Source organism: Acinonyx jubatus, chromosome B3, assembly GCF_027475565.1.
Source record: "Acinonyx jubatus isolate Ajub_Pintada_27869175 chromosome B3, VMU_Ajub_asm_v1.0, whole genome shotgun sequence".
NCBI classification, from domain to species: domain Eukaryota; kingdom Metazoa; phylum Chordata; class Mammalia; order Carnivora; family Felidae; genus Acinonyx; species Acinonyx jubatus.
Genome location: NC_069386.1, coordinates 52,929,347 through 52,953,049, shown reverse-complemented (window position 1 = coordinate 52,953,049; position 23,703 = coordinate 52,929,347). Strand labels below are relative to the sequence as shown.

Below are 23,703 nucleotides of genomic sequence, written 5' to 3'. Positions count from 1 at the left end.
AGGGGAGAGCAAACTCTTAAAGGACTAAGACTTATTTTATACTTTTTTAAGTCTCTAAAGTACTTAACAAAGTGACAAACACCTACTAATTACTCAATACAAGGCTGATAAGCCCAACTGGAAAAAATACAAAATGACACAGTAATTCCCAGTACAAAACCTAGAGAACTACTTTTGCCAAAATAAGATAGGCACTAGCATAGAGACTTTTCTCATTTTTAGCACAACATCTTCAAACAGTTTATTAACTTTCCCATATCAGAGAGCAAAGGAGAAGGAAAAAAAATCCAATATTTCTTTAGCTTATTTTCTCACCTAGAAATGTCTGAACAATGCTGTCTCTGCAAAACATTATGAAGTTCAGCCCATTTGTGCTTCTAACCTCAAAAATGTCTTGCCTAGAACAATGGCGTTTTTGTGGCATTTGGTCTACAAGAGTATTTAAAATATCACAACATGGAACTAAGTGGTTTGCAAGAATCATAGAAACACGACTTGGAAAGGAATCTTTAAAGTTCAACTATTTATTCCATCCTTCTGCTTCCATATAAAAGCCATTTAAGCCAGCACTGTAACAGCTTTAAAAAAAAAAAAGTTTTCTGCTTATTAAGATAGAAAGCAATAATCTGCCTAGAAATTAGGTTGGTGGTAAGGACAGTGAATTATAGAAACTGGAAACTCGTTAAGTCAGCAATTCATAATGATTAATGGTCCAATGGCAACTACAGGGAAGTGTCCAGTGATAAGGTACATGGTTCTGTCTCAAATGTGTTATACTCAATATTTTTATTACTTACTTATAACCGTGATTCTCAATCCTGTTGGCTCATTAGAATTACCTGGAAAGCTTAAAAAAATATACTAATGCTTGGACTCTACTTCCAGAGCTCCTGATTCAATTGGCCCATTCGATTAGACATCAGTGAAGATGTAGAAGACATGCTCCTAAGTCTGCAAATGACACAATAATGAAAGGAATAGTTTATGACAGAGGAAATCCTATCTGTTGTTTGCCAAATTCTATGACAAGCAAGATAAAGAGAGAAATGTGACAGTCTTTGTCATTAATGATGAAAATGAGATTAGTATGAGATTAAAATAAGTTAATCATCACCAAAAAGCCAGTGCAATCTTAGATTGCATTAATAATTCTTCTCCTACTTTGAGCTACTCAAATAACTTCTAGAATATGGTGTTTGACTTTGGAACAACCCACTTTAAGGGATTATAGAAAAGCTGAAGATCTTTGGGAGAAAAAAAAGAGGAAACTGCAGATGACTATCCTGGAGATAAATCTACTCAATGAACCCAGGTTTAGAATTTTAAAAACATTATCAGGTTTGTCATGTGAACCAGAAGACATGTTGGCTCTGTTTTGGCCTCAGAAGATAAACCAATAGATAATAAAGCAAGAGAAAATCAATTTGGCTCAAGTGAAGGAAAAACTGTTTAATGATCAAAACTATCCAAAAACAGAGCACCAGAGAAGTTCCAAATTCAGTCATTAAATACAAAGGTTGAAAATGTGTTATAGATAGAGTGACAGTCCCAGTTTATGCCCACTGTCTTGGCAAAATAACTAATAGGATCCCCTTTCATTCTCACAAGTACCCTAGTTTGGAACAGAAATTATCTATTCTCCCTAGTTTTGGAGCATTATCATAATAATTAAAGAAAAATTAAGCCAGGTGGGCCCCCCACACTCCACACCCTTCCCCACTGAAGAGAGGTGGTGAGTTCCCCTCTTGTAGAGTGATATAAAGACTAGATATGCAGTCAGTGAGAATTCTGGAGAGAGAAGTGAATGGGAAAACTTTAAAGGATAACTCCACAATTAAGACTCTCTAATGCTCTTAAGCTAACTTCCTTACAGTACCTGAAAAGTGAGTCATGTTTTATCATTTGTATAAAACAACTTTTCTTCCCTGGATGTCACCATCCTCAACCTATCCAAAATGCACCTGGATAGCCACAGCCATAATGACATGACCTGGGTTTCACAGCAAGCTGGACAACCCAGGAGCATGAATGAAACCCAGAACACTTAGGGCTTCTAGAGAAGTCAAGACAGGTATACCAACAGCCAGAGGTTTATACCACTGATCTGTATATAGGAATCTGATGGCTGTCCTCTGCTCAATTCCTTAAAGAACAGGCTTTCTCTAGTCAAGCCAGAACATTCTTACAAAGATGTACACACATAGTTACAACTAAAACCTTACTTACATGCACACATTCATGCAACACATACATTTACACACATACATATATAGCTCCTAACCAACTCCTAGCATCATATTTAATATATTTTCAAGTCTGACATTCATGCTTAAATAGCTTACCTTTGTAAGAAACTGCAGAAAAAGCCAGATTCAAAATACAACAGTAATCTGACCACTGGTTTCATAATTGTGGACATGAATTTGAAACATTAACACAAATGATTTTCCAACTATAAAATGTAAAATATGGTAATTTCCATCTTTTCATAGTATGATTCACAGAACCAAACTATTTGGTCCAGTAAAGAAAACTACAAAACAAGATAAAAATCACTTTGAAACCGTTAGCGTTGGTGGTTTTTCCGTTAACTTCTCAACTGTTACTACTCTTGCCAAATTTTATCCACATGATTGATTTATGGATTACTTTCATAAACCATTTGCCAACAAAGGAAACTGCATTTGTGTTGCTCACTCCACACAGGAAGTTACTTCTCTTCCTGCTCCATCTTTTCATTTCTTTGCCTGGCAATAGCCAGGCAATAATGGAGCTCTAAGATTCTAACACCAAAATTATCTTATTTTAATTCTTCTAACTGCAATTACACATTGCTTGGAACCTTTTCAATTTCATGTCACTGCAATAAAGAAATTAAAATTTTAAAAAAAGTCTGTGTGGCTTTACTTGAAGTTTACTTCACACACAGATGAAACGGAACAAGTTTATGAAGACACTAAAATTATCTCAAACATGCAACAGGTACGTAACAAACACTTCAGAGTTGTAGAGTTTAACTGGATTCTTTAACTACCTTAATGCGCCATTTTAGAACATTTAGAAATATGAATTCAGAGTCTAAAACAAAAGATTAAAACAGACCAACCAAATAAAAGAAACAAGGAATCAGACAAATGCTTAGCCAAAGAATAAGACTATTTAAATAAATCAGATGTCAAAGAGATAAAATGTTTCTACTTTTAAACTCTTAAATCCAGAAAGAAAATGAAGTAAAGCCCAAAAATTACCTTTTCTCCTCCACGTAAATTATTTATAAAGGAAACACTTCTGTCATATAGAACATAGAATAATTTACACGTATTAACAGCACACAAAATAGAAGACATTTGCAATGTTTGCTAAAAAGCCACTGTTGCTATGGGAATGCCCTAATACAAAACACAACAACCAACAACCAGAAACCCATAACAAATGCAAGTTACTGGCACTTTCCACAACTAATTCCAACTTGTCACACTGCTTGTCATCATCTGTACTCTTTGGTTGGTGCACAAATTGCTCTGATAATCAGGCCTATTGGTGACGATCTACAACATACCGGTGCTGCTGCTATGCTGCTCATGAAGAAAAGCAAGAGAAACCCAAATTTCTCATCAGGCTGAAGATTAAAGCAGGACTCAGATGTGTCTCAACATATTGATATTTTAAGAGTCTCCCCTCTCCCTAAAAAAATACTTAGAGTTTTACCTTCCCATGCATTTGGATAGCCAAAATATGTGAGATTGATTCAAAAATGTACTTAATTTCACTAAGCCTGAAAGCTTATATACGATTTCCTTCCTTTTTGTTGCAAGTTCTTAATGGTGGGCTATACCATGCTCCCTACTTTTGCATTTTTTTCCTGCCTCTGACTCTCAAATATTATCTTTAAAAAAATAATAATAAAGGTATTTTCTTCAGGTCCTCCAATTGCTCCCTTCTGATTTAAAGATGTTTTTCTTACCATATGGAGGTTCCTCAAAAAATTAAAAACAGAAATGCCATATGACCCAATAATTTCACTACTAGCTATTTACCCAAAGAATATGAAAATACAAATTCAAAAATCTGTATGTGCCCCTATGTTTACTGCAGCATTATTTACAATAGCTAAAGTATGGAAGCAGCCTGTTTATGGACACACAGATAAGGAAGATATGATATATATACAATTGAATATCACACAGCCATAAAAAGGATCTTGCCATTTACAACATGGAGAGACCTAGAAGGTATCATGCTAAGTAAGTTCAACTGAGAAAGACAAATACCATATGATCTCACTCATATACGTAATCTAAAAAACAAAACAAATGAAATAAATGAACAAACCCAAAGCAGAATTAGACCTATGGAGAACAAAGTGATGGTTGCAGGGGAGGTAGGGGGAAGATGGGCAAAATGGATGAAGGGGAGTGAAGTACAGGCTTCCAGTTATGGAATGATTAAGTCACAGGAATAAAAGGTACAGCACAGGGAATATAGTCAGTAGTATTGTGATGAACACTGTATGGTGAACAGATATGTTGTGGTCAACATAGTATAGCATATAGATCTGTCAAATCACTATGTTGTATGCCTGAAACTAATTTAACATTGTGTGGCAACTACACTCAAATTAAAGATCTTTTTAAAAATAAAATAAAGATGTTTTTCCTTAGCTCTTAACCTGATGAGCACCTAGCATTAGAATGATTACGCAACCCCACTCCCCCCTTTCCTGAGAGGCTCCTTTCCCCTGGCTTTCATCTCACTGTCCTCTCTTTGTTCTCCTCAATCTTTGCTGCTCCTACTCCTTCTTGGGCTCCCCCCTTTCCCTTTTCTAACTAAATGTGGGTTTCTCCCTCCACACCCCACAAGTCAGCCATCACTCCTCAACAGGTTCTATTTTTCTCCTAGCTCGAAGCATCTTCTTCCAACTAATATCCCTACTTTACAGTTATAAGCTCACCCAGTTACATTCTGTATCACCTGGGCATCTCCATTTGGATACCTAGTCTATTTTATCTGGAAGGCAAAGAAAATCCCTTTTCACTTTGTGACTCCTTAGCTCCTGGGAGCCTGTTACCTCATATTCAAGTTTTCTTAAACAATCTTATCTCACCTACCTGAATGATAATTTCCTATGACACACCACTCATGCCCAATTGGGTCTAACTACAGGACTTTGCCCATTTCCCCCCCTTCTTAATGTAGGTGGTAAAACAACAAACAAACAAGGCTCATATCACTTCCCATTTCCTCTGACAAGACTTCCTCAAAAACTCACAAGCCATATCACACAATTAGGATTTAGCATTACCTTTTCCTTATTACCTGTTATCAAGTTTGTTCTCATGGGTTAGTCTTCCCTTCTTGAGTAGATCATATATGCTCAGGTAGAAAGCAGAATATATAGCCCCTGTTTTAGCAAACCCCGTAGCAGGCAACACATTCTAAGCAGATAAGGCCTTGTAGTATGCACTTTGGGGCCCACTAAAGATAGCCTGCTCGTCTTTTTCCTCATTTTTTTAAATTGAAGTATAGTTGACACACCATGTTACATTAGCTTCAACAGCACAGTGATTTGGCAATGCTTACCACAGTGAAGCTCCCATCTGTCACCATACAATGCTATTACAATGCCATTGACCAAATTCCCTAGGCAATACTTTTTATCTCTATGACTTACTTATTTCATACTAGTTTCCTTGTGTATGTTTATCCCTTCAAGTTTTTTTAATTTGTTTTAATCTTTATTTATTTTTGAGAGAGAGACAGACAGACAGAGTGTGAGTCAAGAGGGGCAGAGAGGGAGACACAGAATCTGAAGCAGGCTCCAGGCTCTGAGCTGTCAGCACAGAGCCCGACGCAGGGCTAGAACTCATTAACTCTGAGATCATGACTGAGCTGAAGTCAGACACTTAACTGACTGAGCCACGCAGGTGCCCTATATCCCTTTGAGCTTTACATTCTTTTTGCACACTGCCTCAAATCTTTGAAAAGTAAATAACTCAACAAACACACATGTTTTTAGACTTAGAGTGGGCAAATTGTATATATATTGAATTTTGAATATCATTTTTATTTCTATAAAAAAGGGGACAGTAGACATTCAATTCACCCACACACACAGGAACATGAAGTTTTACTGAGGTCTACAGAGGTCCAGTAACCTCATTCAAGCTCACATACCCAGAATAATGGTGAACCAACCACATTTTTCTACTCCACTCTCAACCACCTATTCTAAGAGAAAAGAGAAGTAGAAACATATAAAACCCTGTATAAATGGATGAAGAAATTAGAAGCTGTTTTGAAGGGAGTCTTGGTGATGTCACTGTAGTACTAACTGCTGAGTCAGCCAAATTGCCACACTCTTTGGAAAACCCCAAATGTCATTGTTCTAAGCACAAAAATCACAAGACCAACAGCAAATTCCATCCAACAACCATGATATCAACAAGACATTTTAAGATTTTAGGAATAAATCAAGATATCAGAATTGCAATTTTTGGATGCAAGACTTTCTTTATAAGCATGCAAAATGATTTGGTTACATTTTCACCAACCTATATAAGCCTGTGTACACTTCCTAAACAGGATATTTTAGCTCAAGAAAAAAAAAATCCTTTAGAAACTTTGCGTCTACATTTGTGCATAAAAGGCATTTGGATATTAAACGTGCAGCTTTACTGAAGTTTCTGAGTTTGAGGCAAGACAGTTGCATCACTCAAATGAGTTCAAACCCCTTCTCAATTCTGTTAAAGTTCCAGAGAATTGAATGAGGATGGTGTATGCCTACGTGGAAAAGGGAGAGAATAAGAACCAGTAGGAATACCAACGCTTTCCAACATCATTTAGTTTTAAACAAAATCAGAAAATAACCATAATTAATCTAACGCTTTTTCTGACATTTCTTGACATCAACACATATTAATACGACTACAACTGTTTTCACAACTTCTACTATTCACTTTGAACTTCTTTTAATAGGAATAATGAGTCTGGATGTTTGGCTGGCTTTACCAAGTTTTCTAACATTTTTAACATTAACATATTTTAATACAACAACTGTTTTCCTTACTTGCATTATTCATTCCTATTATTAACCAGGAAAACTTTGAACTCCTTTCTAATGAGAATAATAATTCTAGCACTTGGCTGGCTCTCCCTAGAGTCTCCAATCCTACTTTGCTGTACACATCTTGGCAGTCCAAAATCCCTCTTGTAATTTTATGTTTTCTACCTTCCAGTTTCCACAATCTCATGTCTAATTTACCAATTAATTTCACCTAGAATCATTAACCTTGTCTTTTGTTAATGTTCTAAACCCTTTAGCTCTTAAAAGCACTTTTGATCATTTTTTAAGCCTGTGTTTTGTCCTATAATGTGCTTTGAAGCTTTAGGCTTTGTTGACAAATTAAGGTTCTCTAGGTATTGAAATATCTTCCTTCAGCCTTCAAAGAGAAACATTTGCTCAGCCAGGCTTAGTGCTTATGGAAATCACACCATTTATCTGAGCTTTGTGTAAATTTTTCTCCTAAGTGCTCATTTACAAATGCTAAGAGTAAGATTTAAGGTCATTCTTAGACTCACATTTGTAAAATTTTGTATCTCCTTTATCTGTCTTTGTCCCCAGAGTATAAATATTTTACAAATAGGTATATGAGGGAAGGAGAGAGGATTTGGAAGATTTTGTCCTTTTGTTGGTGCTGTTTGTTTTTCAGGTTGGTCAGAAGAGCAGTATGGTATCATGGGAAAAACAGGCTTTGGAATCTGGCCAATCTGAATTAGAATTCCAGCTGTGCCACCTATTAGCTCTGGAAATGGAGATCCACTTCATCTGGCTGGGTTTTGTGGGTGATCAGCAATGTACAAAGCCCCTGGACACCAAGCTATAAGAATGGGAGCCACTACCTAGCTGTGCAACCTTGAGCAAGTCACTTGAGTGAGATCTCCATGCCTCAATGTTTTTACACACAAAAGTGAAGTGATAAAAGATAATAAATATGCTCTTATTCATTGAACTGTGGCTAAGATAAGTAAGTTTAGTATAGTAGAGCGCTTAGAGCCACACTTTTCACATGGTAAGCACTATGTGTGTGTGAGCTATTACTATTGTCACTGTCTTTATTGCTATTACTATCACAGTTGGTCATGTATCTACCTGTCAATATCCATGCTGAGAGTGTCAGGAAAATTTCCTTAAGTCGCCAAATGCTTTGCACAGAGTAGGTAATCAATAAATATCTCATTGAATTATTATCATTTACACAGAGCTTATTTGGTGGGACAGGGTGGGGGTCTCTACCACCACAATCTTATACTGTAGTCTTCTTGCTGTCGCTGCACTTGTTTCTCTACTACTGCATCAGCAGCAACTTCTATACCTTTAGTATCACAGATTTGCTAATTTGGGGGGTGATACTTGCTACCAAAGTTTTACGACTTTAGCCCATTTTTCAGTATCTTCCTAACATTGTTATTATCAATATCTTACTTTATTTAATGCTTACAGGAAATCTGTAATTTATTGTGAATACTTGCCCACCACCAAATTAGATTTGAGACAAAATCCATATAAAATATTTAGTGCAGGTCCTGGTACATGGCAACTATGAGATATGTATGTATGTATACATGTATGCTAGTCTTACTATTGTCAAATATTTTATATAAATTATCTAATTAAATCTTTAATAAATAATCCTATGAGGGGCACCTGGGTGGCTCAGTGGATTGAGCATCCTAGTCTTGATTTCAGCTCAGGTCATGATCCCAGGGTCATGGGATGGAGCCCTTTATCTGGCTCCACACTGAGCATGGTACCTGTTTAAGATTCTCTCTTTCTTTCTCTCTCCCCTCTCTGCCCCTCTCCCCTGCTTGCACTCTAATTAAAAACAATAGTCTTATGAGGAAAATTCCTTATTTCACATATGAAATAACTGATGTTCAGAGAAATAAACAAATTGAGATCACAAGTTAGCAAATGAGAGAAAGCATTCAAACCATGGCCTATCTTATCCTAAAAACACTCTTTACACTACATTTGGGTGGGACTTCACCAGTTCTCCCTTTTTCTTTTTCAGAAATAGTTTCAATTGATTCCCATCTCCTTTTCAGCCTTTAAGTGGGAATACTGCTTTTCCAATTATAAGCATTCTCCTCCCTAAGATTTATAGAGGTCTCTTCAAATCCTTTTCCATTTGGGGCAATATCCTTCAAAGCGAGGTTGAGCAAAAAGCCCCAGGCTTTCATCGTTCTTACAAACATATTCCATATAGTAAGTAGTTTAAAAGCCTTAATATCAGGCTGAATCAGATTCAGATTCCATCTCTACACAGACTAGCTCATAGGGTCATTGTGTGTTACTCTACTTCAATCCTTACATTAACTGAAATAAGTACTTGTATCATCCGCAATTTGTACCTGAATAGATGGGCTGAGAATGGTCCCACAGTTCACTGTATGGTCAGCCATCCTGTTCGGAGTTCCCAAATCAAGCTGTGTACAGTGGGGACCCACGCCCATTTTAGGTGGGCCTGGCTCATCCTCTCTGAGCCACAGTAGTGATTGATAGACTAGGGATACCTGTGCTCATCTCTCCTCTGCAGCTTCCCTCTCTCAACTCTTGTCCTTCTTGGTTTCTCCAGCTCCTAATGAGTTTTGTTCTTTCCTTGGAAGGTTTTAACTCAGACACTGAGCTGCCTTATTTGATATGCTACAGTCATAGAATATTGTTCTACTGTTTTGTTGTTGTTAGGAAGCCCAAGAGAACACAGAGCTGTAGCCACACATCTAAGTGCTTGTGTTCATTATCATGCAAGCTCAAGAGAAAACCATCTCTGTGTCATTAGTGTGATATTACTCTTAAAAGATCTGAAACAATCATGGCAAAAATTGTTAACATCTATTTAATCTGGGTGGTGGGCACACAGGTGTCATTGTTTCCTATACTGTTCCATAAGTTTGAAATATTTCATAAATTAAGTAAAAATAACTGTAAGTAGAAAAAGCTATCATCTCACAAAAGGCAAATAAAATATGGCTTTCCTAATAGAGTTACTACTCACAGAATGAAAATACTTGCTACACACTGGAAAACAAGTAAATACTGAAATGCATAATTACTTCACAGTGGATTACTTATTACTGTTTTCCCCAAGGGTTTTTTTTTTTTTTTTTTGAGACAGAGACACAGAGAGAGATAGAGAGCACAAGCAGAAGAGGGGTAGAGAGAGGGAGACAGAGAATCTGAAGCCAGCTCCAGGCTCTGAGTTATCAGCACAGAGCCCGACATGGGGCTCAAACTCATGAACCACAAGACCATGACCTGAGCCAAAGTCAGAGATTAACCAACTGAGCCACCCAGGTGTGTCCACAAGGTCTTAAAATACACACATGTCTACTCTTCTGATTTGAGGTTTGATGGTTAAGGCTTTCAGGAGTCATCCTCTACAGTTAAAGGACTAGCTATAGAATGGATGTAAAGGTATGGAGCCAAGTTTGGTGATGACCAGAGGTGCCAAATAACTAGACGTCAAGAAGCCAGAGAGAGTGACATAAATCACCAATAGGAGGGAAAGTGGATGATGGACAGTGAGGAGGGCACCTGTTGGGATGAGCACTGGGTGTTGTATGGAAACCAATTTGACAATAAATTTCGTATTAAAAAATAATAATAATAATAAATAAATAAAAAAATAAACATTAAAAAAAAATTTTTAAATCACCAATAGGAATTAAAGCCTCATTCTCTCAGGCTAAGCAACATGTTCATCAGCCTCCTGAGAAGGATTCCTTCTCTCAAAGGCAGACTTATGTTAACCAAACTTACAAGACTGATGAATAAAATCAGGGTGCAAATATATTATTTTACAATGAGAACTCTGTCATAGAGCCAGTGTACTGATTCCGTGTAGAACAACTGCCACTGAACAACAAAATACAATTACACAATTCGCACAGCATGAGAAAAGTGGAGTTGTTAGCTACCTTTGTTGAATATTTAATAGTACCAAGCTTAGCCCAACGCATCCATCTCCATATATGGGAAAAACCTACCAATAAGAACAAAATGCTAAAAATTACCCATTGTGCAAAACTCTGTCTTCTGGCTAGTGCCTAAATAATCAATGCCAAATATCGCCCTGCCTTCATAGTTATCAAAACCCTCTTTGAATTGAGACCTTCCTTCATGAAAGGTGTTGTTGCACTCAATCTTATAGGCCAAATGTCAACTACAAAATCACTTCTACCAATTATCTTTCTTAGAGCTTATAAAAGACTCCATGTAACAACTTAGGTTGAATCATAGATAGATGAGAAGATCTTTATGAGGTCCTATCTTGTAATGCATGAAGTTGTTCATCAATGTATCCAAAGTTCCTAGAGCAGTGCTAGTGAGTTAACAGACAATAAATATTTCTAACATAAGTGAAAAAAATCCTCTTGAAAAACATTTTTTTCAAGTAGTTCAGTACAAGCTTAAAGCCTACACATTTTAACTAATCATTTCCACTTCTCGTTTGATAAACACAATCATTCCAGACTTCAGAACTTTGTCCTACACATACTTTTCCACACTGAGCCTGAGCTAGAGAAAATCCCCCAAAAGCCATTCATCACCCATCAGCCAATACCATCACTTCGATCACTATTACCACAGAGGCCTATTTATTCTAGTGGCCCTATGTATTCTTGTGGCCAAATAGACAACAAAATTAACTATCAATTCGTGAGAAAGAAATTTTGTCTTCTTCCTATACCAAAGAACATACCAACCACTCTTACGGCATGACAAAAATAAGTGTATAAACATTACTAAAACCTGTATTCATGGAAACATATAGCACCTTGAAACTAAAATGGGCCAAAACAAAGAAAGTTTTTGGTGAAGTCGTAAAGTTCGAGAAGGCATAAATCCAACTCTCCTTAAGGTAAAGCTCATCCCAGCATGCATGTGCCATGTATGTTTTACTCACTGCGTACTGGAACTTTTCATTATGTTCACGGTCATTGGCTTTCACTATCCGTTCTACTTCTAAAGAGAAGGAGAAATCAGGTATGAAATTAAATTTTTGACCCAAAGAAACATATAACTCATTAAACTAACATCACTTAGGTTACTTTGATTGTAGTCAAGGTTGCAAGAATTCTTTCCTTTGAAATTTGAAGGGCATTGGTTTTTTCCAGCCTAAATGTTGGAACATGTGTTGGAAAGTCCCAAAATGGAAAGCTGAAATTTGTCTCATTGTAATTCTGATGCCAGCCATAAAACAAAACATTATGTGTCTCCAATTTCTACATCCCTTTAGCTCCACAAAGACCCTTTCTCTTAACTCCGAGTAGTTCCTAAAGGAGAATGCTGTTGAAAGTCAAATGCCACACTGAGATTTTTTTTTCTTTTTTTTTGCTACCAAGTCACAAAATACTGTGTAGCCAAACAAAACCATACTGAAGTGGCCATGGAGGTCACTGACCTTCTGGTCACTGAGCAAAAATGATTTTTTTTTTTTTTGAGAGAAAGAGAGTGCATGATCAGGGGAGAGAGACAGAGAATCCCAAACAGGCTCCATGTTGTGAGCACAGAACCCAACGCAGGGCTCAGACCCACGAACCATGAGAGTTGGGTGCTTAACTGACTGAACCACCCAGGCATATTCAGAGGAAATGCACATCATCAGGAGACTGAGACTTGCCCTTTGCTGGAAGTAGCCAAAATATCTTCTGGGGAAAAAAAGCAAACACCAGTACAAATAAAAAAATAAAATAAAATAAAACAACAAACTCAAAGATTATGATGGTGCAGAAATTAAAATTTGCACTGGCAAAGGAAAAACACTGCCCCCGAAACACCAGTAGAGCATGTTTTTGTAGTAAAAGTAGCAAGTTCTTGCTCCATCTTAATAAATTCAGAGTTGACAAAAGGGTGATGATGGACTAATGAAAGCTATGGAATGGAGACCAGCAAAATGAACACCAGATGTCAATGCAGAACATTCAAGATAAGTGACTTCATCATTTCACCTGGGACCCCCTTAATCCCACAGCTCTCCACCTGGGTAAGTGACAGGTGGTAAAAACTATAGGGATAGTAATAAGAGTCTGAGTTTGGAGAAGGTACTTAACCACAGAGATAAAGGAGACTAGAGGGTGGAAAGTAACTTAGAGGCATATATTAGGGATGGGGGAAGGAAGAGCAAGGGGAAAGCAAAGAGAGGAAGAGCTGAAAGTAGAATTAAGGTGACAAAGATGAGGGAAATGAAGAGAAGCGGGGAGGAAGAAAGGAACCTATTTTATCACCACTACCCTCCCTAGGCCAGGTACCACGATTTGTAAGAACTAACAACTTTTTCCCCAAAGTCCAAGAGGAATCTGTCTCTACAGCCCCATTGGCTTAAGTCTCAAAATATGATGCTACGTTTATATCTGGAGACTGCTTCTGACAAATGACACCCTGTCTTTGGTTATGGTTGATTCTCTACCTTTTGTGAAAGGTCTGTTTGACATCCACCTACATGGCTTTCTTCTTACCTATGTAATTAAGTCAGTTCCCTGTGACTATTCCTGTTTTCAAGGCTAGCTCACCTAGTTTCTGATAATAACAATATTGGACTGATGTCCACAGCTGATGACACCTGAGTGGGCTTGTCCCTAACATATGTAACTCTGAAATCCTGAATTCACCAGGAGGCAACCTCTTAACCAATCATCCCCTGCAGGAAACATTTCAAACCCTGGCTATCAAAGCATCATCCTATCCTTCTTATTGCTTCCCTAACAAAGAGCAAAAATATCAAAGCCCAAAATGGTATTTTGGAGGGTGAGGGGACTTAAAGCTTAAAAAGCTGGATGATTTGTTTAAACATCCCTACCTTCACCCAGGCATGGTAAAACTGCTGACAGGAAAACAATGGATGTTATTAGGAGGATGAAAGTTAACCTGGCCCACCTGGCATCCTGCTTGTAAGTTAAATATTAACTTTAGCTGTAAGTCAAAAATTAGATATGCTAATTTGTACATTAATTGCCTTTAGTTGACCTCACACACATTCAGATGGTCATTATTTTTAAATTTCACACTATAAGGAGCACATCCAGGGATAGAATTCTATAGTTATGCACCTAATTTTAGTCACTCCAAACACCAGAATCTTGACTCCTGTCCAGTGTCTCCCTGTAACCACCCTCCCCAAGGACTGAGAATAGCCCTTTCCCCAAGGGGCCAGAAGAGTAATTTCTGCACTAGGAAAGTTTGAATGTTCTTCTCCGTGTCCGCAAGAACTTGGACTTGCTCTTGCTCTTGTCCCGTGAGATTTTGTTAGAGCCAGGAAGTCTTCTTTTGGCTTCTAAATCATTATTATTAAATCTTTATTTTTGGTTCTGTACTTCTACTAAGTACTATCTTTCTGAACTGAGTCTTTATGAATAAACTCTGGCATCCTATTTTCCATCCCTTCACTAAGCTCTACAAAATCCCGACTTTGGTTCTACATCCCTATAGCTTTGTGCCTTTAACCTAACTCTGCTAGGCCAAGAACTGACATTCTTTCATGTGCTATGACCGAGGTTTACATCAAGAGGGGATGTAAACCTCTCTTGGCAATATGTCACATCATGTAAGAAGAGGAAGCTGAAAATTAATCCTCAATAAACAACTCCCAATCATTGTTCAGAGGTTCAATGACTTAATGCCCAATATTCCATAGGCATTTCAGGAACCTTCCAGCTGTGAGAATACTGAAAGAAAAGTACCCACTAGGAGATAAATGATTTACTAGGATAAGCTCACTGCTACATAACATTATCACTGAACTTTCGTGGTTCCAAAAAGGTGTAAAGTGATACAGAAGGATGTATAAAATATAGTGAGCCAGCATATGTTAAACTGCAGTTCAAAGAGCTTCCAGGTAAAGATAGCAAACTAAATATGTCCTTCTACCACTCTTCCCACTCAGGCCTCACTGAAATAGCAGCAATAGGTCTTCTTTTTTTTCTTTTTTTTTTCTTTTTTGAAGAATAAAAATGTAACAGTTTTGGAAAACAAGTGGAGGCTAGAAGGGGTTCAAAATTTTAAAAATTCTCAGTGAAGCCCCAGAGAAGTTCCAAATTCAGTCAATAAATACAAAGGTCAAAAATGTGTTATACATAAGGTGACAGTCCCAGTTTATGCCCATTGTCTTGGCAAAGTAACTAATAGGATCACCTTTCACTCTCAAAAGTGTCCTGGTTTGGAAGATAAATTATCTGTTCAGTCTAGTTTTTGAGCATCACCAGAACATTAAAGAAAAATTGAGCTAGGTGGGCCCCTCACTCACACCCTCCAACTTTGCCCACTAACGAGAGTAGGCAACATGCCTGGGAAGGAAACCAAGAGTGGGTGTTCAGACCTAAGAGAAGCAGCTCTGAACCTCCACATCAGCTACAGGAGACTCAGGTCCTAGTAAACCCTGCCTTACAAAGGCAGCTGTGGGATTTGCCAGACTATGGACTGAATGCCTGTGACCCCAGAAAATTCACATGTTGAAACATTCCTAATGTGATGGTATTTGAGGGCCTTTGGGAGGTGGTTAGATTATGAGGGTAGAGCCCTCATGAATGGGATTAGTGATCCTATAAACGAGGCCCCAGAGAGTCCCTTGCCCCTTGCATCCTATGAGGACATGGCAAGAACACAGCCATCTGTGAACCAGGAAGCAGGCTCTCACCAGACAGCAAAACCACGGGCACCTTGATCTTGGACTTCCCAAGCCTCCAGACCATGATAAATAAACTTCTGTTGTTTGTAAACAACCCAGTCTATGGTATTCTACTATCGTAGCCAGAACAAACTGAGACATGCAGAAAAACCTCCCTGTGAGCTGGCTACATCACCAACCCTCCAATTTAGAGAAGAGGGCTGGCAGGGGGAAAGGGTTTTACAGCTGCCCTCATGTATCTAGTTAGTCCTTCATTTGTAAACACAAACCAGCAACCGTAAGTCACCAGACATCTGAGAAAAAATCAATAGCACAAAAGGGAAGGATGCAAGAGGAAGAGATAATGCTAAAAACAGGTGGGGAAAATGTTTTTTATGCTAATTAGTAGCTTGAAAATATTCAAGAAGACATAGCACCCATGAAGCAAAAACAAGCTGATAGGAATAAAGATAGCAGAAAATAAGAAAGAGTTCCTGGAAATTAAAAATTATTTAATGGGAAACTGTATAGTAGGATAGACAGAATGAAAAATAAATTGAAGAAAACTCTTCAAATATATAGTAAAATGACAAAGAGGAGGAAGATGTGCAAAGAACACTTAGGAGAAGAGAACATAAACAATGGATAAGTAGAAATAATCAACTAAGCAGAAGAAAATTTCCCTGCACCAGTCTAAGATATAACTCTTCAAAGAGGATGAATGAAAATGGAGGGACAGGTATGCAAAAAATTTTGAGCTCCAAAGACAAATAGAAAATATTTTAAAATTTCAGAAGAGGAAAAAAAATGGCTAGCCCTTATAGACACAAGAATCAGACTAACATGAAATTTCTCATCAATAACAAGGATGATAGAAGACATTAGAGTGATGCCTTCTAGCTTTAAGGAAAAATATGTTTGAGCTTAGAATTCTACACCCAGCCAAATAATCAAGTGTGAAGGGGCAGTAAGAACACTTTCTGACATACAAGTGTTTATGTACAAATACATCTCCAAAATAACTCAAGAATGTACAAAGGGAAAATAGTTTAAGTATTAAAAATAAAGTCATGTGAGAGAAGATATAGAAGCAAGGATGATAATCAACTATAGTGAAGAAGGAAAATAAAACTACCTGACATGATCACCCACATACCTGTTCTAAGTGGGCCACAAATTCTACAGAAAAAGGAAAAGCTGGTCTATTTCCATTTATTTCACTGCCTATATGGTAAAAATAAACCAGTTATTCAGGAAAAGTACAATTATATATTAGTTCTTGGCTCAAACAATAATATCTCTGACAAATCCTCATAAAGAAGTCATTGTTTGATACAAAGAACATAAAATGAGTTTTTTAGAGCTGTATTTTGTAACAGTTGCAGGCATGTCCTTCCAAACACAATTCAGAGGGCCAAATACTAGGGTCTCTGTACTCAGTCTCTACTGAGCTGATCAAATTCAGGAATATATTTTAGGATATTTATATGAATAGATAAACTACATGTCCCTCCAGAAATCATCCTAAACATATTTCTCTCCACTGCACTTAGCTACATGCTAAATGACTATGAGTTTCAGACTGAAATTCTTGAAAAATATCTGAAGAACTACTGTGCTGTTACTAGCTGAGTACAGATTCTTAAGACCCAAAATCAAGCTGGTAAAAGTGTAGCATCCTTTTGTGACAGCTGAGGAGCCTAACAAAGACATTTACCTAGATAGGAAGCTATCCTTCATCATTTCAGCAAGCAAAGAGAAAAGCCATTAGCAGAAGCAGAATTATCTCAGACACCTGTTTTGAATCTGCTTCAGAATACAGAAACATAGGTATAGAAAAAAAAAAAGGTAATTAAACCTGTGGAGTCCTACTTCATATAAGATAATGGAAATAGCCTTCACTCTCCAAAACTCATAAAGGCCAGTATAATCTGATGCCTGTCTCATTCAAATAAAGAATCAATGAAGCAGTCATGGAATCCTTATCTTTGAGCCATTGCTTCCTGTTACCTTATCCAAGAGAACTAAATAAGGATACATTATTTACTTTGTGAAGTGGTCATTTATAAATCAGTTAAATGTTAAGAAACATTTACCAAAAATGTTTTACCAATTACCTCAATTTCAAAATAATTGCCCTGCAGTCTACCCCATGCCTCCCTGAAATAATTATCTGATTGGGCAGATTATAGGTTTCAGATAGTAAAACTATACCCACTTATGTATGTGCATAGGCTTGTCTTTCCATTTGGAAGGAAAAGATGCACCAGTTATCTGATCGCTAAAACACAAGCTTAAAAGATGAGAAGGACATAACCCTGCTGGAAATTTTTAACCCCGCTGGAAATTGTTCTTTGTCACCAAGACTGTGGGGACGCATAAAAATGAGTTTCCTAACAGTGCCTTGGATCTTTAAGCCAGAGGCCTGAGATCTTCTACCAACTGTGTGTGTGAGCATGTTTTAAGTCATGACTTCTCCTTATCTGTGGTTCCTCAGAAAAATAATGCCACTTTGTGTTGCTTTCTTTCTAAAAAAAAAAAAAAAAAAAAAAAATCGAATAGGTGAGAAAAAGAAATCATCCAAGCTTGGCTAGTCAGTCTTAAAGTTGCTTATGTTATTATTTCTTAAGAGGATCTGAAGTAACTTCCAGATATTCTTAATGAAAACTGGCAAATGCCTGTTGATTCTTCCCCAGGTTGTTGGAGGCAACACCCAACTCCTAATCTAGGCTCTTTTCCCTCATATTCTATTAAGTTATAAAGGATTCAACTTCTGGGGTGCCTGGATGGCTCAGTCAGTTAAACGTCTGACTTTGGCTCAGGTCATGATCTCACAGCTTGTGGGTTCGAGCCCCACATCAGACTGTGCTGACAGCTCAGAGCCTGGAGCCTGCTTCAGATTCTGTGTCTCCCTCTCTCTGCCCTTCCCCACTCACGCTCTCTCTCTCTCCTTCAAAAATAAGTAAACATTAAAAAAAACACACACACAAAAAACCAGAGAGATTCAATTCCACTTCTAGCAGGCAGGAGAAGACATTCATTTAAGCCTTTTTCTCCCCTTAGTTTGTCTATGAACAATGCCTAACATATTAGTATTTAAGACTAGTTAGTGAAAGCAGTAGCTCTGTTAAAAGACCAAGAGGAAGGGGGAAGATTGAGAATGCTTCCATTTGACCCATAAGCGATCACAGCAACTACAAATTCCTAATTAGTGAACACAATGGTCTTTCTTCAATTAACTCCAGAGCATTTTGTCCTTCACCAAATGTGGTTTGGGAGACAATATTCAGGCAATTGGCTTCAGATCCCCCAAAATATGAAATGATGAAGCACCACAAAAAAATTGGGGTCTCTGTACAAAACCCTGATGACAGGAACTGATACTTCCTCAACAAGGTTGGTCCCAATCCAAAAGCTGAAGAATGTCTCCAAACATGGAGTGTCGTTTGGGGCTTGGGGTTGTTGTTGTTGGTTTTTTGGGTTGGGCCAGAAGTCTCAGAAAAATGCCCTCAAGCTAAATCAATAATTTAAGCTTTTCCTTTCTGAATTTTCTTTCATTCTTCACAATCTGGTCTGTGTGGTTGGGAGCCAAAGCAATTCATTAAAGACATGAGGAAAGAACAATAAGTGGGGAGAGCATTAAAGAAAAGAGTTCCCCACCCTCCAAGATTTCCTGATTTGACTCCAAAAGCACATTCTGATACAATTGAAAAATATGTGCCCTAAATTGGGGTTTCCTATTGAAACCCAGTGGTGACCTGCGGCTGCTGGGACTTATTGACATTTGAACAGCAAACTGAAGAGAATTGAGGCAAAAAAAGAAAAATCTTCCCACTATTTTTTTTTTATTCTTGTCCTCACAAAAGAGCTTGGAAACAGAGTTAGGGGATTCAAACAAATACTAAAAGGCCTTGGGTTTGTTTTCCTCTTGGCTGAGCCAACTTGCTCATCAGGTCCAGATATTTGGAAAATTTGATTTATTGGAAGCTCTATTCCTCCCATGGCTTACTTATAGCTTCACAAAAAAATATTAAAAAATTTAACCAATTCATTCTTCTTCCACCATTACATGAATTGTATTACACAAGTTACAAGTAAAAATTGATACATCTTCATGTGAGCCCATGGTACATTGCTTTCTGTAAGTACAGATTCACAAGTGGAGATTTAGCAATTATTACAACATAACAGCTAACATATTGAGCACTGGTAAAAGCTAGATACTTTATGAACTATTTTGCATGCATTATTTCATTATTCCTCAGAACAATGTTACCAGGTACATGCTATTATTAATTCCACTTTACAAGTGACGTAAACAAAGGCCCAGCAAGAGTATGCAGTACAGTCAGTATTCAAACACTGAGTTGCCTTTCTTGTCAAAGCTGTTTGGAAGAGATTCTGAGTATAAGAAGATGGCAGATGATACTGTTCAGAGCTGGCTGGGAAACCACAAATGGCCATGTGACTACACCCAGAGGCCAAGGAGAGGAAGATGAGAACTCTCTCAGTGAATGCCTTGCTGCAGCGTATACTTCAAACACACACTCCCTCCCAATTAACCTTGCAGCCCTGTGACCTCCTCCATTCCACTGCTTCTAGGCTTCTCTCTGCTTCCTGGTGGAGGCCAACCTCAAGAACCTACCTGCCTTCTCCTTGGAGCCTTTGGGCCGTCCTTGCTGAGAATATGCTCCCAAACCGCTGTTTGAAACTTACTGCTTTCTGTGCAACCTGTCCCATATGGGCCCAGTGCTAAACTGTTAGTTTTTATTTCCACTCTTTTACAATTTTATTATGTATAGCAAATGAAACAAATGCATTTTTATGGACTGGGCCATGATCAAAATGTTTTCTATAAAGATGAAAAAGAGCTGTATCTTCCTACAGCATCCCCTTACACACACACACACACACACACACACACACACACACACACACACACAAATCAGGATCTATCCCAAGAAGCAGAGGAGCCTAAATGAAGCTGAAGGACATTTAGTTTTCCCCTGTGAGACACATTCTGGCCATCCAAGGAAAGCAAGCCACCTGTCACCAAGTGAGAGGAAAGAACCCCAGGTAGAAAAGAAAGACACACAAGAAGAAAATGTAAAGATGTCTCTTATCTGTTTGGTATCTCAGGGGTTAAACAGGAAGCCGTGTTTTGCGAGGCTTATGTTTGTTACTTTGAGATGCATGGGGCTTATAAATTGGACTTCTTTAGTACTTACTGGTTTCTGTGTCTCAGATCCCTGAATCCATGTGGCAATTAAAATCTGCTGGAGCCAAAACAGTGATTTCTCCCAGAAATATTTATTGAGGTCCTTTGAGCAAGGTTCTACTGTATACAGTGAAGGAAAAGCAAGTAAGACAGCAACAGCCTTCAAAGGGTGAACATGCCCATGAATACCAACACAGCAAGGAAGCACAGGAGAGGCCCAAGGAACCATGGAAACCAGAAAAAAAAGAAAGTCAAGGCCAGATGCATAGTGAAAAGGCATCACCACCTGTCCCAAGCAGGTCTGAAGAGAACTTATGCAGCTAGATACACACTGTGGAGCATGGCAGGTTGTTTAGCCAAGCACCTTATCCAAACTGAGCTGTAGTCATTTACTGAAAAGAGAAGAAATTTGGTAGAGGCAGTCTGCCACCTAAGATAAAATATGGACTTTTCAAGAGGACATCCCCAGTTCCTGCTCACTGTCCCTTCTAACAGCATAATGGACCACATGTGACAAGGCCAAAAGAAAAATTAGGAACTTTGCTTTATTTACATATGAGTGAGGCATTCAGATACACATATTATAAAAGAGATACAATGGGACCAGAACTTTGGGCAAAAAAGAAATCTGCCCACTTCTCACACTCCTCCCCAAACCCCACCCCCACCCCGCCCCCACTCTGGTCCAAGTCACTCCTCCTCTCTTCTTCTACTCCTGTAATAGCCTCCCCTAGGCCCTCCCTACTTCTACCCCTGCCCCTGTAATCTATTTTCAATAGAGCAACCACAGTAATCCTTTTACAATTGTATTACTTTCCTATTGTTGTTCTAAGTAATCACCACAAACACAGTTGCTTAAAACAACACGTTAGCTTATTAGCTCATTATTCTGTAGGCCAGAAGTCTGAAGATGGAGCTTACAGGGCTAAAATCAAGGTGTTTCATAAGGACTGAGCTCCTTCTAAAAGCTCTGGGGAGAAGCTGCTCCTTGCCTTTTACAGCTTCTAGAAGCTGCTCACATTTCTTGGCTTGGGGCCACGTCACTCTGACCTGTAACTTCCACTGTCACATCTCCTCTGACTCTCCCGCCTCCCTCTTACAAGGACCCTTGTGATAACAGTGGGCCTACAGTGGGTATAAACCAAGACAATCATCCCATCTCAAGATCCTTAATCACATCTCCAAAGTTTCTTTTACCATGTAAGGTAACCTATTCACAGGTTCCAAGGATTAAGACATGGACATCTTTGGCAGCATTAATATGCCTGGCACAAGAATCATCTTCTTCTGCTCAAAACGTCCAACATCCAATGCAAGAGAAAAGTAAGTTCTTACAATGGCCTTCAGAGCGCTGCTTGGTCTTCACATTACTATCCCGTTACCACCACCAGAAGCCCACTAACCATGAAACTAAAGAAGCTTGAGCTACAGCTCACCTCACCTGCACTTTCCATTCTCAGACCCTGGGAGTAATTCTAGAAACCTGTTTGCTCAGAAAATCTTACCATTTCCCACAATGTGGATGGGCCTTGAAGGCATTATGCTGAGTGAAATAACTCAGAATGAGAAAGACAAATATTGTATGATCTCATTTATATGTGGAACCTAAACAAACTCATAGAAAAACATCAGAATATTTGTGGTTATAGGGTGGGGCAGGGTGGTGGGGAGGCACTTTTGGTTATAAGTAAGTACTAAGGATGTAATGCACGACATGATGACTGTAACTAACACTGCTGGATGATATACAGTAAAGCTGTTAAGAGAGTAGATCCTGAGAGCTCTTATCACAAGAAAAATTTTCTCCCTTTCTTCTTTTCTTCTTTCTTTTTATTGTCTCTACATGACAAGATGGATGTTAGCCAAGCCTACTGTGGTAATCCTTTCACAATACATGTAACTCAAACCATCATGCTGTATGTCTTAAACTTACACAGTGGTGTAAGTCAATTATTTCCTAATAAAACTGGAATAAAATTAATTTTTAATTTTTTTTTTAATGTTTGTTTATTTTTGAGAGAGACAGAGCATGAGCAGGGGAGGGGCAGAGAGAGGGAGACACAGAATCTGAAGCAGGCTTCAGGCTCTGAGCTGTCAGCACAGAGCCCGACACGGGGCTCGAACTCACAAGCCATGAGATCATGACCTGAGCCAAAGTCGGACACTCAATCCACTGAGCCACCCAGGCACCCCAAAAGTAATTTTTAAATTAAAAAATAAATAAAAATAAAGGTGCAGTTTTTTATTTTGATTTGCAAAAATAAAATATTTTAGCCACAAAGGCTAAGATCATTGTCTCTTCCAGTCTAATTTCCCCCATCATACTTTGCCTTTATGTCAGATGCCAGTAGGATCCAGATAAGAGGCTGTCAAGTTGGAAATGCATTGAGTTTGTGTTTACTGGAGTATATTGATGTGATACACCGTCAATTCTGTACAGAGTTAAGTCAGTGGTGGTCCCCCAGGGTAGGAATGGTGCTCAGGAATACTCCTGCTTCCGTGGGGACTCACCCAGTGTCTAACATGAAGATGCAGGGCCCAAGGTCACACAGCAATATGACCGTGTCCTACAGTACCTAGCAGCAGAATTATGTGGATCATGGAGGAGACAGGTTTGCAATACAGACCCAGAAGTCAGCCTGTGCAGAATTCTTCCAGCTATCACACATGTAAAATTGTATGTGAAAGATTTCATTTTCATCAACTCCTAATCAAAAGAGAATTTATCTCCTAGTAGTAGTATTAGGAATTTTCAAGTATCTAGTATTTTTGACACCATATATAATAAGCATACCATGTATTTTTTTCTATGGGATGGAACAA

General features: G+C 38.3%; 1 protein-coding gene across 6 annotated transcripts in view; it reads right to left on the bottom strand.

Moving 5' to 3' along the window:
• Positions 1 to 23,703, bottom strand: part of ATP8B4 (ATPase phospholipid transporting 8B4 (putative)) — a 252,542-nt gene that overhangs the window by 190,372 nt on the left and 38,467 nt on the right. For 3 of the 6 annotated variants that reach the window (XM_027067227.2, XM_015063454.3, XM_027067226.2), the window contains exon 3: positions 11,967 to 12,025. The exons of 1 other annotated variant lie outside the window; for it this stretch is intronic. In XM_027067227.2, coding sequence (XP_026923028.2) covers positions 11,967 to 12,025 — 59 coding nt within the window. Of the gene's footprint in view, positions 1 to 3,248; positions 6,570 to 11,966; positions 12,026 to 23,703 lie in introns of those variants that run through there. 2 more of the 6 variants (XM_053224035.1, XM_053224039.1) reach the window with 1 other exon arrangement.